Genomic DNA, 15,511 nt, shown 5'->3' with positions numbered 1-15,511 from the left:
ATAAGACATCTGTGTGGTGGGTATGGTGACAGACACAGGAGACCTCCCCTCTGTCTCTAATGGGCTCAGCATTTGGAATAATCATAATAATCATTAGAATCACCCAAGTCTTCTGTTTAGTAAAGACAATGCCAGGCACTATGTAAGTGCTTCATAAATTTTGTTTCATCCTCACATAAATGTTGCCAGGCAGATATTATTATTACTCTTTTTATACCAAATCTACACTTGGGGGAACTGGCTATGGCAAACTGTGTGATCATGTTTTTCTCATGGATATGACTATGGCCAACTGTGTGGCCCAGCTCAGAGAGGCAGTTTGGCTTTTATAACAGATGCCAACCTCACTCCCAATCCCAATTGGGTTTCCTACACTCATTTCACTTTTACTTCATTTTTAAACATACTGCATTTCATTATGCTCACAAAATGCATTTCTCAAAGTCTCCGTGAGGCAATATAACATAATAGTTTTATTACTAAAGCAAAAGATCCATCCCCATCCACACCCAGTTAAGCCATCTCAGCTCCATTTTCTGTTCTCTTTGCAACCATGAGATGACCTCTTGGAGTCAGATGGGCACAAGCTTCACATCTAGGTTTCTAGATTCTGTGGCATAGAGCTGACAGGACTCTGATCTTAGGTCAGGGCCATTTTGTCTACTTGTGTTTTAACAAACCTTCTCATTGTGCACAATTTCTAAATGCTTAACCAAATCATGTTTAGATGTCTACCAGAATGAAAGAGAACTATATCCCCAGGCCACCACAGGCATCTGCCAAAGGAAAGCAGAATGCCAGAATCTTCCTCAGCATGAAATACCTTCTACGACCCTCTCCACAAGGCAGTGTGCTTGAACAGCACAAAATATGGGAACTCATTTTTAACAGTGATGCCAGAGTATTTTCATTTAAATTAATGTTATCTCCTTCAAAACAATCATCTTGGGAAGCAACATATTTATTCAAACAGTGCTCACATTGCACTAACATTTCTGGAACTCTCTCTCAGCAACTGTCTTAACAGTCTGTGGCACTTCCTTTGAAAGTCTTCAGTCATAACAAATTTCATCCTCTGAGAGTAAATTTGAACTTTGGAAAGAGACAAAAATTGGTTGGAGCCATGTCTAATGAATAAAGTGGGTGATCAAATCTTGTTACATCGTTTTAGGTGAAAAATGAGGCATGACTATAAAATAATGTGACTGGTTTTCCTAGGTGACCCATAAACCGACTGGCTGAAAAATAATTCCCATAGAGGAGTTTCAAAATGCTTTGAGCACTAGACGCATCACTGGAATAAGTGTACGGTTCCCAGAGCGGTGATTTGGCAGGATACAATACTAATTTGGATATATAAGTTCAAATATGTTTGTAAAAAAAGAAATCTGATTGCTTACACTCATGAAAATGAAGAAGCTATTCTCCTGGAGAAATTTCTCCTCCCTTTTTCTGACAGCCTGGCCTACTTTGGACAAAGAGTCTGCTGAGAAAAACCCAGTAAAGATTATCTTTTTTGCGTGTCAGTCCTCCCCTATTCAATCAAAGGCTCTTTGAGAAAGGGGACTTCTTCAGCTCTGTGTCTCTAGTTCCCAGGACAGCACACCCAGAAGCATGGGACACTAATTCCACCATTCTTGACACAAACCCTTTGAAGTTGTTTCTTGTGTTCCTGGGGATTCACTTGCTAAATGTAACTTCTGTCTAGCAACCCAAACTGGACCATGTAAAATCCACCCACCCAAATGTATAGAGATCTAAGGTGGACTAGTGGTTGGTCAGGGCTGAAAGCATAGGGAAATCAGAGGGACTGACTGCTAATACAAGGGGCTTTTCATTGAGCATCATGGAAATAGTCTAAAATTAGATTATGGTGGTAGCTGCACAACTCGGTAAACACATTAAAAGATATTGAAGTGTACACTTTGAGCGCATGGGTAGTTCAGTCAGTTGAGCATCCAAATCTTGATTTCAGCACAGGTCATGATCTCATGATTGTGAGATCAAGCCCCGCGTTGGGTTCTGCACTGGCAGCATGGAGCCTGCTTGGAATTCTCTCTCCCTCTCTCTCTCTGCCACTCCCTTGCTCGCATGCTCTCTCTCAAAAAAAAAAAAAAAATTAAATTGTACACTTTAAATGGGTGATTTGTAGGATATGTGAATCATATTCCAAAGAAGTAGTTTATTTACAAAGTCCTCCACAATAGGAATGTTTGTGCCTTGATTCCTTTCTAAGATGGAGGTGAGAATAAATGACAGCTTCTCTTCCAAAAACCTAGTTCTCTGTATGAAATTAAGTTTCTGTCTTCTTCGGTAATCTATCACTTAAAAATGACTGCATTGGAAGATATGAACAGACATGTCTCCAAAGAGGACATCCAGATGGCCAACAAACATATGAAAGGATGCTCAGCATCCCTCCTCATCAGGGAAATACAAATCAAAACCACACTGAGATACCACCTCACACCAGTCAGAGTGGCTAAAATGAGCAAATCAGAGAACACGAGATGCTGGCAAGGATGTAGAGAAACGGGCACCCTCTTACACTGTTGGTNTATGTGGAAACTAATATGACAATAAACTATTTGTAAAAATAAATAAATAAATAAATAAAATAAAAACAAAAAACAAACAAACAAAAAAAAAATGACTGCATTGTTTTCACCAGATTTGGAAAGCATGTTTAGGATAGTGAGGACTATATTGAGCGTCCCCCAACATCAATTATCCCTTTCATTTTGCTTGACACCCCCATTGGTTAGTCTGGTACATAGCACCCAGAATAACATGGGTATTTCCCAGCCTCCCTTGCTGTTGGAGGAGAACTTAAAGTTTTGGCACAGAAGACATGAATAAAATTGGTGATGTGTAGTTTCTTGGAAAAGTGTGCCTTCCTGGGGCGCCTGGGTGGCTCAGTCAGTTAATCATCCGACTTTAGCTCAGGTCATGACCTCTCAGTTCTTGGGTTTGAGCCCCACATTGGGCTCTGTGCTGACAGCTCAGAGCCTGGAGCCTACTTTGGATTCTGTGTCTCCCTCCCTGTCTACCCCTCCTCCACTCATGTCTGTCTCTCTGTCTCTCTCTCAAAAATAAACATTAAAAATTAAAAAAAAAAAGAAAGAAAGAAAGAAAAAGTGTGCCTTCTTTCCACTTCCTCCCCTTCCAGTTGCCTGGAATGACCATATGGTGGTAGGCAGCCATCTTGGATCATGTAGATAAGGACAATTCACTAGGGGAGGCGGAGCAACAAAAGAAAAGAAATAGAGGATCCCTTACAAAACAGAGCCACCCACACTAGCCCAGGACTGCCCACACCCAGACTATTACAGAAAGGGTTCTATTACTATGATCTTTTATTTTGTTTAAGTAACTTATTTTGGGACTTTGTTTTCACAGCCAAATCTATATGTTAACTAAATAATAAAATCTGATATTCTGTACCAAAACAGAATCTAAAATATGCAGCATCAGCAGCATACCTTTTATGTCATGGCAAAACTATTGTCACTGCTACCTTGGAAGGCAGACCACTGGTCAACCAAACCTAGACAAACGGTTGAGAGAATTTGGAATAGGAGCATTTGTTGGCTGCTTCTTGCCACAACAGAGAGGAGCTTGGGCAAAGACTAGCCAGTCCACAGGCAAAAATGGGGGTTATAGCTCTGCTAAGGATGTTTTCTTTGACTGTGGCCTGCAAACTGTGCTGTCCACGTCCAGTGTTTGTGGCCTTACAGAATTGAAATGACCACTATCTACTTTCCCCAGCTAAGGTGACTATCCATGAAGCAGCAGGTGTAGAAGAAAGGGCTGTGGACTCAACTCTTTCCCAGGATTCTCTGCCAGACAATGAAAACTGGCCCACCAGCAAAGACCAAAGTAAAGATACTGCGTTCTTAGTTAGCCTCTCTTTTCCGATCTCAAGGTGGCTATCAGTGATGGAGACATCAGAGGAAGAACAGAACACAGAGGCCAGAAAATAAAGGCCAAAGTTTTCAGGCTTAAAACTCTATCTACATGAGAATTTTCACTGTGGTTATCAGTACATTGAACTGATGAGAAAAGGCCAGAAGAAGCCTAATAAGCTTTTGAAGTAATTATATGTGAAACAAATCACACTAACTTGGTTTGCAAAAGCAACTCTTGCCTTCCTACACCCTCCAACTTTCATCAGCAGAAAGCAGGATGCAAAAGCTGTGCAGATCCCAAAAGGTCTCAGAACCTATGCCCCAGTGTCCAGGGCTCAGTGAGCATGGAGGACAGAGAATAAAAGAGTCCCTCCTGTGGGCACCTGGGTGGCTCAGTGGTTAAACGTCCAACTCTTGACTTCGGCTCAGGTCATGATCTAACAGTTCATGAGTTCAAGTCCCTCACTGGGCTCTGCGCTAACAGTGTAGAGCATAATCGGGATTCTCTATCTCTGCCCCTCCCTTGCTCATGCTTTCTCTCTCTCAAACAAATAAGGCAAGAAAGAAAAAGGAAGGAGGGAAGGGGAAGAGGGAGAGAAAGAAAGGAAGAAAGGGAGAAGGAAGGAAGTAAGGAAGAAATCCCTCCCGGAGCGCAGAACCAGGGCTCCCTGTGGACCTACTCCGTCGTCAGACCATGGAGTCCGCTCTCCCTGCCAGCAGCAGAGTGTGAGTACTATGGCTGCTGATCGCACTACTTCTATATCTACATTACTGTATATATTTATTGGAAGGAATTCCAGGTGACACCCCTGAGGAACAGTGATATGCTTCATGGGTGGGAAGAACAGTGGGCATGGCTATCTGAATGCCCAAAGAGGTGGCCCTTGGCAGAGATTTCTACTTGCAACTTCCTTCTTAAGATAACAGAACCACCCCTTTTTAGCTGGCCATGTGCCTCCCAGTATAAAGTCTGCATCTTTTTGCCTTTTTTGCAGGTAAGTGTGACCTGTCTGGAAAATCTAATCAATGGATTGTGAGCAGAAGTGAGGTGTACAATTTCCAGATTGTTTAAAGGGAAGAAAAAGAAAAGAATAAAAAAACCTGCTTTGTTCCATCTCCTTCCTGTGTCCCTTGACTGAAATGTAGATAAGGGTGTGGGGGCCACTTGTAACTAGGCAAAGGCAACACCTTCAAGATGGCAGAGCCAAATGATTGAAGGAAGTTGGGTCCCATGGATCTACCATACTAGTCCTGGCCTGCTTACACTGTTGTGCCTGAATCACGAATCCCCTGAGACCTCCAAGGAGCTGACACCGATGCAAGTACATAAGGGTCTTTATTACAAGCTCGAGCAGGGGCTCACCCGCCTGCCGGTGAAGTGGCAGCAAGGTGAAGCCCAGAACAATAGCGAGCAGGGTTTTTATGGGGTAAGGGACAGGGGTGTTACAGTGCACATGTTGTACGTATTGCGTCATCACATAAGCATCAGTCATAATTGTACAACACCCATGGTAACAGTTTTGACCATTCAGTATCTGTGAGGTGTCTGTTACTTTTGGCAGGGCTCAATCATGACCTTTGAGAATCCTTTGAAAATGACCAGTTATAAGGTGAGCTCAAAGGGCCCACCTGGGGTTTAGGCAAGCGGTGAGTGATTGGCTAGTTTGTACAGAGTAACTACCTGCAGTTCCAGGCCCTGACTCAGGCCACAGGAATGTTACACATGTCTTTTGATTGGCTGATCCGAGGGTGGTCCTGAGGGTGGCCTCAGCTGAAGCTTTTCCTGGAACTGGGCTACGTGCAGCCCGAGGTTGCTCTTAATGGAGGACTTAATTTCAGGCTCTTCAACACCCAAACTATTTCACGAGAGAGAGAGAGAGAGAGAGAAACTTCCATTGTGTTTAATCCACTACTGTTTGAGTTTCAGTTACAAGTTGAACCTATGTAATTGTACAAATTATTTAACTTAAAACACAGGCCACATCAAGGGAGGAGGCAAGATGGCAGAGTAGTAGGAAGCTCCATACATTTCACCTGCACCCATCTCTCAAACAGAGAAGTCCTGAATTCGTAGGACATTGAGCCACAGGAGTTTGGGAAGAGAAAGAGACAGAGTACACTGGGAAGGAAGCCTCATAAGTGTGGCTGCCTCAAGAAACAAGCCAAACTACACATGGTGGAGAGTCCCAAATACCACCACCAGTAGGGAAACAAAATAACCAAACACTCAACAAGAGAAACCAAGAGACACCATCCAAAGAACACTTCCTAAACAGACAGGCCCTGAACAGTCAAAAGAGCCCTCTCTAATAAAACACAGGCCACATCAAATTCACTTTGGGAGGCACCGTAAAATGTCATCTTCCAGAGCTTCCAAAACTGAGCAATGATGGGCCTTGATAGGGAACTCTAACAGAGATTTCAAATATGAGCCGAGCAGAAAGCCACAGGGCACAAAGCTGCCTAGCACATGTGCTGAATTACGATGGCTCTCCTCAAATGGGCAACTCTGAGTAGCAGTGGGAGTGTGCAGTGTAACAAGAGGGAGAGGGGAAGAGTCCGATTTAGATCAGTGAAGCCAAGAAAGAGAGGCTCCCCAACAATTTAGTTAAAATATTTTACATAACAAAGGCTGTTTAATGGCGAACTGCCCGGCTCTTAAAACAGTCTGTTCCACTCCTCCACTCAGCTAGCTCTTTCTGCTATGTCTCTCCCCCCTTCTGTTTGCACACTGTCCACTCTTCAAGACACAGTTCAAGTTCCACCATTTCTTTCCCCAGTCCAGAATTTTATCTCCCTTACACACTTCTTCTAATTCTGTTCTTTGCACATATATGTATTTCTTGTGTCTTATCTCCCCCACTCCTGGATGGAAAAGGACAATATCTTATTTATCCTGGTATTTAATACCAATTTAAACTCAGAAAGTGTGAACAGAGGGAGAACGATCATTCATAAGCCATTATAATTAAAGGGCTTTTTTTTTTTTTTAATGGGAGTTAGAGCCTACTCAACAGTGACCCAAAGGTGGTTCTCTGCCAAGTCATCCTTGTCCTAAGGATATCAGATTTTAAGGAAGGGTAGCAAGGTGCCTCTACCTAACACCAATTACCTCAGAGTCCCAAAATAACCCCCCTCCTGCCCAGTATTCTTTCATTTCTTTCTCAAAACTATATCAAGAAATATGACCCTTCACCTGTGCTTGCAGCTGGCCTCATGAAAGTTCAGGAAAGGGTGATCATCAAAAATGGGAGACAGTGGAGTTCCTTCAGTTAAGACAAAGTTCTCAAAGCCCCACTGGTTTGATTTGAGAACCTGGGATCCTTAATCTCTGTGTCATGTATTTGATGCCCATTTTGGTGCCAGCAGTACCTGACCGTAAAGAGAGATCATTTGTGGGGTGCCTGGGTGGCTCAGTCGGTTAAATGTCTGACTTTAGCTCAGGTCATGATCTCGCGGTTCGTGAGTTTGAGCCCACGTCAGGCTCTGTGCTGACAGCTCAGAGCCTGGAGCCTGCTTCAGATTCTGTGTCTCCTTCTCTCTCTGCCCCTCCACCCCACCCCCTTGCACTCGGTCTCTCTCTCAAAAATAAACATTTAAACAAAAAGGATCATTTATTTAGTGCAGGGGTTCTCAACTCAGGATCCTTAGAAAAAGTCTCTGGGTAGAATACAATGGGGCCCTTGAATTTGAAAGGCAAAACAAACAAAATCTTTATTTTCATTAACCTCTAAATGAAATTTAGCTTTTCCTTGAATTATGAATATAGGCAACAAACCACAGAATTATTATTATTACCATTACAAATACCACCTGGGACTTTATCATCACTAGAAATCACAGATATTTTCATATTATAGTTATCTCAAATTATTGAGATTGCAAGTGTATCAAAATATCACTTATTCTTATCACCACTCTAAAGCCAGTATTAGATTTCCCAATAAATTATTTAATGTGTCAGTAAGGAAGCATATAGATCTTGGTGCATCACTAATTTGGTTAATATTTTGGTAACCGAATTTCAGTATAATAATTCCTTTGTAATCCTCTATGTTTTGTTTTATTTATTAAAAAAAATATATTCTGGAAAGGAGTCCAGATGAAACAAAGGAATTCAGCACACAAGAACCCCTGAGTTGATGAAAGAAACCTGCTTACTCACAAGTTCCCACGCAAGCATTTGTTTTATTTTGCTGAAGATAATGATGAACTATCATTCAAAATATTCAAACATTCTGGGGTGCCTGCGTGGCTCAGTTGGTTAAGCGTCTGACTTCGGCTCAGGTCCTGAAATCATGGTTCATGAGTTCAAGCCCCATGTCCAGCTCTGTGCTGACAACTTGGAGCCTGGAGCCTGCTTTGGATTCTGTGTCTCCTTCTCTCTCTGCCCCTCCCCTGCCTGCGCTCTGTCTCTCTCTCTCTCTCAAAAATAAAACATTAAAAAAATTACAAAATATCCAAACATTCATTTACATGGGAGTTTGAACTCTCCCCAATTCTCAATACTGGTCACATGCACACCACTGGGCCCAAGAGCAATTTTTAGAGACCAGGAATGGCTCTGAGTTGTCTGCACTGGTATCTCTTAGACTTCTCAGTTACAAAGGCCCATAAATTCCTTTCTCCCTGTGCTAATCTGAGTTAGGTCTTTGCCACTTGCACTGGATTCTGACTAACACAGAATTCCTCTATATTGGCTGGGGCCACGGAGGGTAGGGGAAGGAGGGGGACAAAGATGGTATTTATGAGGGTTGGGGAAGAGATGTTAATATCTGCATCAGGTTGGGCCTGATTAGCTTAGTGTCCCCATACCAACAAAACACTGATAACACAAAGTCCTGTCCCAGGTCCATTGTAAGGTTTCCTCACAAGTGTCATTTAATCAGCTTCCAGGTGACAAGAGACTACAGTTACTTAAAAAAAATTTTTTTTTAATGTTTTATTTATTTTTGAGAGCGCAAGCATGAGCAGAGAAGGGACAGAAAGGAAGGGGGACAGAGAATCAGAAGTGGGCTCTATGCTAACAGCAGTGAGCTGATGTAGGGCTTGAGCTCATAAACTGTGAGATCATGACCTGAGCCAAAATCGGGTGCTCAACCGACTGAGCCACCCAGGTGCCCCAACACTGCAGGTACTTTTAAACTCGTTGTTTCATTTAATCCTCACAAGAACCTCTTGGGTATGTCTCATCGCTTCCAACCTTTACAGAAAAGGGAGGAGAAGGGGATCAGAAATTAATTAACTTGCCCAGCAGTGTCTGACTCCTGTATTTTTATTCTTTTCTGCCTAGAATTCTTCCCCTGACAAATCCACCTCAGGAATCCAACTCACCCTTTAAGCTTCAATTAAGCTACCACTTTTAGTGTTCTCAGACTCCAAAAATAAACCTCTTGGAGTTTTCTGATAACTTAGGGAACATCTTGCTAATGGATACACAGAATAAATCAAGATAAAGTGGGGGCCTGGGTGGCTCAGTCGGTTGAGCGTCCGATGTCAGCTCAGGTCATGATCTCACAGATCGTGGGTTTGAGCCTCGCGTCAGGCTCTGTGCTGACAGCCAGCTCAGAGCCTGGAGCCTGCTTTGGATTCTGTGTCTCCCTCTCTCTCTGACCCTCCCCTGCTCACGCTGTCTCTCTCTCTCTCTCAGAAATAAATACAAAAAAAACTTTTTTTAAAGATAAAGCAGAGAAGCTCACACAGTTCAAAACTACAGCAGCTTGATGCTGAGATGCTGAGTGTAGGGGCAGGTGCTTGGAAAGCCACTCTTGCTGCTGGAGGAGGGTTCCTGCTACCTCTCTAATGGCCCCCTGCACACCAAATGCTGACCTCTACTTTCACTTTTCACCTTTCTTCATAAGAGCAAAAGTCCTCTTCAGATTGCTTTGGGTTTGCCGTTTGCAAAAGCAGGTACTTACAGTAGGTCTTTCATCAAAGTGAAGTAGCAGAACACAAACATTCAGAAAGGACGGCACACCTGGACAGCCCTCTATGGTCTTCCCCCTTCAGTAGCCAGCACATGCCTCCACCGTAACACTTAACACACTGTGCTTTCTGTTTATTCTTGTCTACCTCCTCTTCTATACTGTTTTTGCCAAGGACAGGAATATTTTGAATCCCAAGTAGTCAGCACGATGTCTGATACAAAGTAAATACATAATAAATATTTGAAGAGAATACACTTATTGTTCACCAACTATACACCAGCTTTAAGTGCTGGAATACACTTAAAGTATATCCCATACTGTTCACAATCCAGGGCAAGGAAACAAGGACTCACTGAAAGCTACACTGTCCTTAATACTGCACATACAGATAAAAGCAGACTCCGTCTTAAAGAAGTTTACCCTCTAGAGGGGAGTGTCACGTGTGACCATAATTTCACTGGCATTTCATTAATCTATTCTAGAGGTATCTATGAGAAGGGAGAACATAATAGGGGCGATGAAAGTGGCAGACAGAGGCTGTTGGGGAAAGTTTTCTGAAGATGCTATCTGAATTGAATCACATCAGAAAAGAGGAGGAGCATATTTAAATCCCTGCTGAAGAGAGAGAAAGAGAGACAGAGAGCAGCAGCTAAGGCCCAAAACTTAGGAAATAGCTAAGGTGTGCACAGCACAAGCAGGTCATAAAGGAATTCTCAAAAAGTATAAATAGAATCAAGAGAGTGATCAAGGCAAGGGCATGAGAAATTTACAAGTGCAGGGCGCCTGGGTGGCTCAGTCCATTGGGCGTCTAACTTCATCTCAGGCCATGATCTCATGGTTCATGGGTTTGAGCCCCGCGTCGGGCTCTCTGCTGACAGCTCAGAGCCTGGAGCCTGCTTCATGGATTCTGTCTTCCTCTCTCTCTCTCTGTCCCTTCCTTGCTCATACTCTATCTCTCTCTCTCTCTCTCAAAAAAAAATTTTTTTAAGTGCAAAACCAGGGGCACTGGTACAAAACTCAGTCGGTTGAGCATCCAGCTCTTGATTTTGGGTCAGGTCATGATCTTAAGGTTTGTGAGTTTGGGCCCCATGTCAGCCTGACAGTGTAGAGCCTGCTTGGGATTCTCTCTCTCCCCCTCTCTCTTTGCACCTCCCCAACTCATGCATTCTCTCTCTCTCTCAAAATAAACTTAACAAAAAATTATTTTTAAAAAAAGTGCAAAACCATCAATGCCAAAGGCAACAAGAAGGCCAAATAAGGCCTTAAAAAAAAGTCTTCAATGGATTTAGCAACAAGAAAGTCATTAGTAACCTTGGCAAGTGGTGAAGGAAGCAGCAGCCAGACTGCAGTGAGGTGGTAAGTGAATGGGTGAAAAATCAGTGGTGGCGACTGGCCAAAAAGGGGAAAAGCATGAAAGCAGTAGCTAAAAGGGGATGAGGTTTTAAAAACATATCTTTTTAGTCTCAGTCTAATTTTTTCCTTCCCATCCCACACTACTACTCCCAAAAGGACAATTTTCCATTTGGACCCCTAAAATCCTCACTATGCTGTAAGCTCCTTAAGGATGAATCTCGTGTCTAAATTGTCTCTTTATTCCCCACATTTCTCTGTATATGGCATAGGTTCAGTCTTTGTGAATGAATGAATGACTGAATGAATGTATATTCAACACAGGTGACAAGGAAATGAAGGGATCTGCTGGGTAACATCTGTTGTTTGCTCTTCACTCAAGGGAATTTGTGGTTGTCTGAAAACTCAAGAGCCTATTCTATTCAGAGGACCTTCTCTCCTTGATGCTTATACATGCTTGACTCAGTGGGAATGTAGATTGGACCCAGTTTAGATTTTACAGACTAAGGGAAAATAGATCCTTATACATTTAAGAGTCTCCTTCTTCCCAGAAGTTGGAATTGGTAGGTCTATATTAGATTCTGGGTGCTGCCGTTACAGTTCCTCTTTAACCTGCCCAGGCTTCAGTTTTCTCATTGGCAACTTGAAGATGCCCATAATAGCACCGACCTCATAAGGCTGCAGCATAAATGAGATACCGCAAGTTTAGTGCTTTTCATGGTGCTTGGCAAAATGACACTTACATGTTAAAGTACTACTGAAATGAATAAAAATATTACTAAAAGAAGTGAGTTCCAGAAATGTAGGGTATAAGTCAAATCTTAAATACAGAAAGATAAACTCGTTATAAGACGTTTTATAAAAGTGAACGAATAATCAACTTACCTATTTTATAAACCCACCTTTTCATTTACAAGGTTTACTGAAAAACCTATTTCAAGAGTTTCACCTATCCAAAAGGACCTGCCCCTGAAGTCAGTTAACGTTCCCCAGCTGGTGTGGAGGGTTGGGCGAGGGGTGAGCCAAGGTGTTGCATTAATTTCCTGGCCAGCCACGAAGGCTTGCATAAGAGCACTCTTGGGTATGCAGTTTCTGTTCTAATGAAAACTCAGCTCCAACTCCTCGAAGAACTGATCCAGAAGCACCACCCGACAAGAACTAGCCTTTTCAAAAGCCTGCGTCCCAGCAACCAGGCCGTGGAAGGGCAGAAGCTCCGTCCCAACGCAAACTAGGGTGTGGAGGGCAAGCCTTTGCAACCTCCCCGCAGCCCTGCGGGTCTCACGCACCAGGTGGGCGGACACTCCCGCCAACCCTGCCCCACGGGGTCGGGCTCCCAGCCAGCGGGAAGCGCAAGTCTCAGACGAGAATAGCAAGCAACTGGGAGACATGGGAGGGAGTTCTGAGCAAGGCAGAGGCCATTTAACCTTTCCGGGTGAAGGGGACTGCACTCAGCGCTCTAAGTGTNGGGGTGGGGAAAGGAGGAGAAGAGGGGCGGGGGCAGAGGCGGAGGGTCGGGCCTCCCAAGGTCAAGTCCGGCACGCCAGTCCCAGGGGAGTCGACAGAGCGGCTCCGCGGAGCCCTGAGGCCACCTTCCAGCACCCTGCGACCTCGCGGGGCCTCCAGGCCAGGAAGAGNCTCTAGCCGCACGTCGCGCACGGCCCAGCGCCGGGCGCACGCCGCGGAGCAGCCGGCGCTTTCCTTACCCCGTTGGCGGCGGCGATGCGCACGATGAGCTGGATGGCCTCCTTCATGTAGAACCTGCCGTCCCCGCCCACCACGAGGGTGGCCTCCTGCCGCTGCGCCGGCTCCACGGTGGAGATGATACTCTGGATGAAATTCTCCGCGTAGTTGGCGCTGCTCTGAAACACCTTCACCCGCTTCCGCAGGCCGCTCGTGCCCGGCTTCTGGTCCGGGTACGCCTGGGTCTTAACTGTCACAATCTTCACCATGGTGGCGACTGGCTTCCTGGGGCCTGAGCGGACTCTGCTAACCAAGGGGCGGCCGGAGCTGTGGCTGCAGCTGTTCTGGGGTGAGGGCACGGACGGGCTAGGGGCAACGCCAGCTCTCTCGCCTGCGTTCGTCCCTCCTCCTTAAAGGGACAGGGGACAGGGCCCTTCCTCCGTGGCCAGCCCCACTTTGCAGGTACGCGGAGGCGGGTAGAGGAAAGGAGAGCGCCCACCTCCAGGCCTCCAGTGAAGTGGGTGGAGCCTCTCTGATTTCCCCTTTCCACTCCACCCCTGTAAATCAATCCACTATAAAATAAAATCTGCAACTCCTCCTCTACATGGAAGGGCAGAACGTGGGATAGGGGATTGATCAGAAGGCCAACAGTTGGAAACAGGGTGGGAAAATTGCAGAGTATAATGATTTCCTGTGGTTTGGCCAGAGTATCCTATAAATAACTTTCTGGAAACCTATTCTGAGGGATAGAAGTGGCAGCCTTAGGTAGATTTCATGGCTCCTTATTTTTTATAGTTTCTCCCCAGATATTAGTTGGTATCAGAAAAAGCCAATTCCAAAAGTCTAATTCGACCTACTACTTTCCATGTATTTACTGATGGACCAAACCCTTTACTTCCATTGGTTAGAGTGGATATACTAATAACTAAGGTCTATTGAAAAGAATGTTTGTAATCCTTGCTAAAGTACAAGTTTTATTTTTCCCTCTTTTATCCTTACAAAACTGAGATTTTAAAAAATGGCTTATCAAGGCCATAGAGATATCTATATACAAGAGGCCAACCAGGTGGGTGTGGCTCCAAAACCAGGGCTATTAACATGATTTGCCTGCCATGTCACCAGATGTGATAACTAGGAAATGTACGGGGAGGCCTTAATCAGTATAGGTACAAATACAAGGTAAGGCTGAATGTAACATAATTCATCACCAAAATAAGTCAGTTATTCGTGTAATGAAATTTGGGTGAACAGATCAAGAAGAACTGAGGTGACCAGAAAGAGTTCATGGAAGATACAGAGTCAACGAAAGACCCTTGATTATTAAGTGGCAATTCTTTGCTTTTGGTTTAGCATCCCTCTTAACTGGTGAGAGTGATTGTCTCCTCTGCTCAGAATAGGTGTCATCTGTAGAAAAGCCACAGCTTCCCCCGACCCCACCCACCATCCCTCACTTATGAGATGTGTGATGTGGGAAAAGTAAACTATCTATGGGCATCCATTTCTTTACTATAAAATAGACAGAAAACCTACTTTAAAGAGTTTCTGCAAGAATTAGTGGGGTTTTGTATGTCTGTAGTTCTCACAGTAGAATCACCTGAGACACTTTTGAAAGTACCCAGGTCCAGTCCAAACATTAAATAATAATCAGGTGATGTAAGTAAATCATTTAGCATTGTACCTCAACTTTACATGTCCCAAACAACTCAGGAGCAAACTCTTCCACCCTCCAACCCCACACTTCTTAGAATAGTTCCAGTCTCAAATTGCTAGGAGACACCACTCCTATTATAAGTGTGGGGTTGGGAGTGGTAGAGTATGATCCTGAGTTGTTTGGGACATGTAAAGTTTGAGGCTTCTGTCATGCATCCAAAAGGAGGTACAGAAAAGAGTGTTATATACAGAGATCTAGAACTTAGAAAAGAGAGTGATATGAATTTATAAACCATTAGCATATAGATAATATTTGAAAACCTGAGAATGATTGAGATCACTGGGGAGAGAACATGGAGTGCAGAAAAAAGAAAGAAAAAAAAAGAGTCTGACACTGAGCTCAGAAACTGCCAATATTTAAAGGCCAGTTAACTACAGTGTGAAAAATAAAGTGAAAAAGTTAGGCTTTCTACCTTTGAAAGAGAATTTCTTTAGGAACATCAGCCCAGCAGGAAGATTTAGATGTGTTTCTTCCAGAAGCTGTCCAGCTTTCCGTAAACCTGAGCTCAAATCTACTAGGTTACATTCAAAGGCAAGGAAGATGTAATTCTTCAGCAAGTTACTAATATGCCATTTAGGAGCCTTCCTATAAGTCAAATTATCCAGAATATTGTTAGGTTTGCTGTAGGTTTAAAAAAAAAAAACAGTTTGCAATTCTGTGAAAAGTTTTAATGATTTCTCTGTCTACATATACAAATGTGTATAAATGGGAGGTAGGTTAAGTGCTTGCTAGATAAATGTGCAAGGCTTGGTCAGTCCTATTTCCAATACAGTGTTCATCGAAGACAGCTTTACCTTCACCCTTCACAAAGCATCATTTGCATCCCAAGTATAATGATGTAAAGAAATATGTTTATCACAGGTTATCAGTCTCTGCTGAATGCAACAAATAACAAATGGCTTGCATATGCAATTGATAATGAAAAAGACATGTGT

At 43.7% G+C, this 15,511-nt stretch overlaps 1 protein-coding gene across 1 annotated transcript in view; it reads right to left on the bottom strand.

Moving 5' to 3' along the window:
* Positions 1 to 13,336, bottom strand: part of PGM1 (phosphoglucomutase 1) — a 64,906-nt gene extending 51,570 nt beyond the window's left edge. Inside the window, exon 1 of the mRNA XM_077766130.1 lies at positions 12,889 to 13,336. Within this exon, the coding sequence (XP_077622256.1) occupies positions 12,889 to 13,134 (246 nt within the window). The 5' untranslated portion in view covers positions 13,135 to 13,336. The remainder of the gene's footprint in view (positions 1 to 12,888) is intronic.
* Between the last annotated feature and the right edge of the window lie 2,175 nt (positions 13,337 to 15,511).

This window comes from Crocuta crocuta, unplaced genomic scaffold (assembly GCF_008692635.1).
Source record: "Crocuta crocuta isolate KB4526 unplaced genomic scaffold, BGI_CrCroc_1.0 scaffold155, whole genome shotgun sequence".
NCBI lineage: Eukaryota > Metazoa > Chordata > Mammalia > Carnivora > Hyaenidae > Crocuta > Crocuta crocuta.
This window is presented reverse-complemented; position numbering and strand designations above follow the sequence as displayed.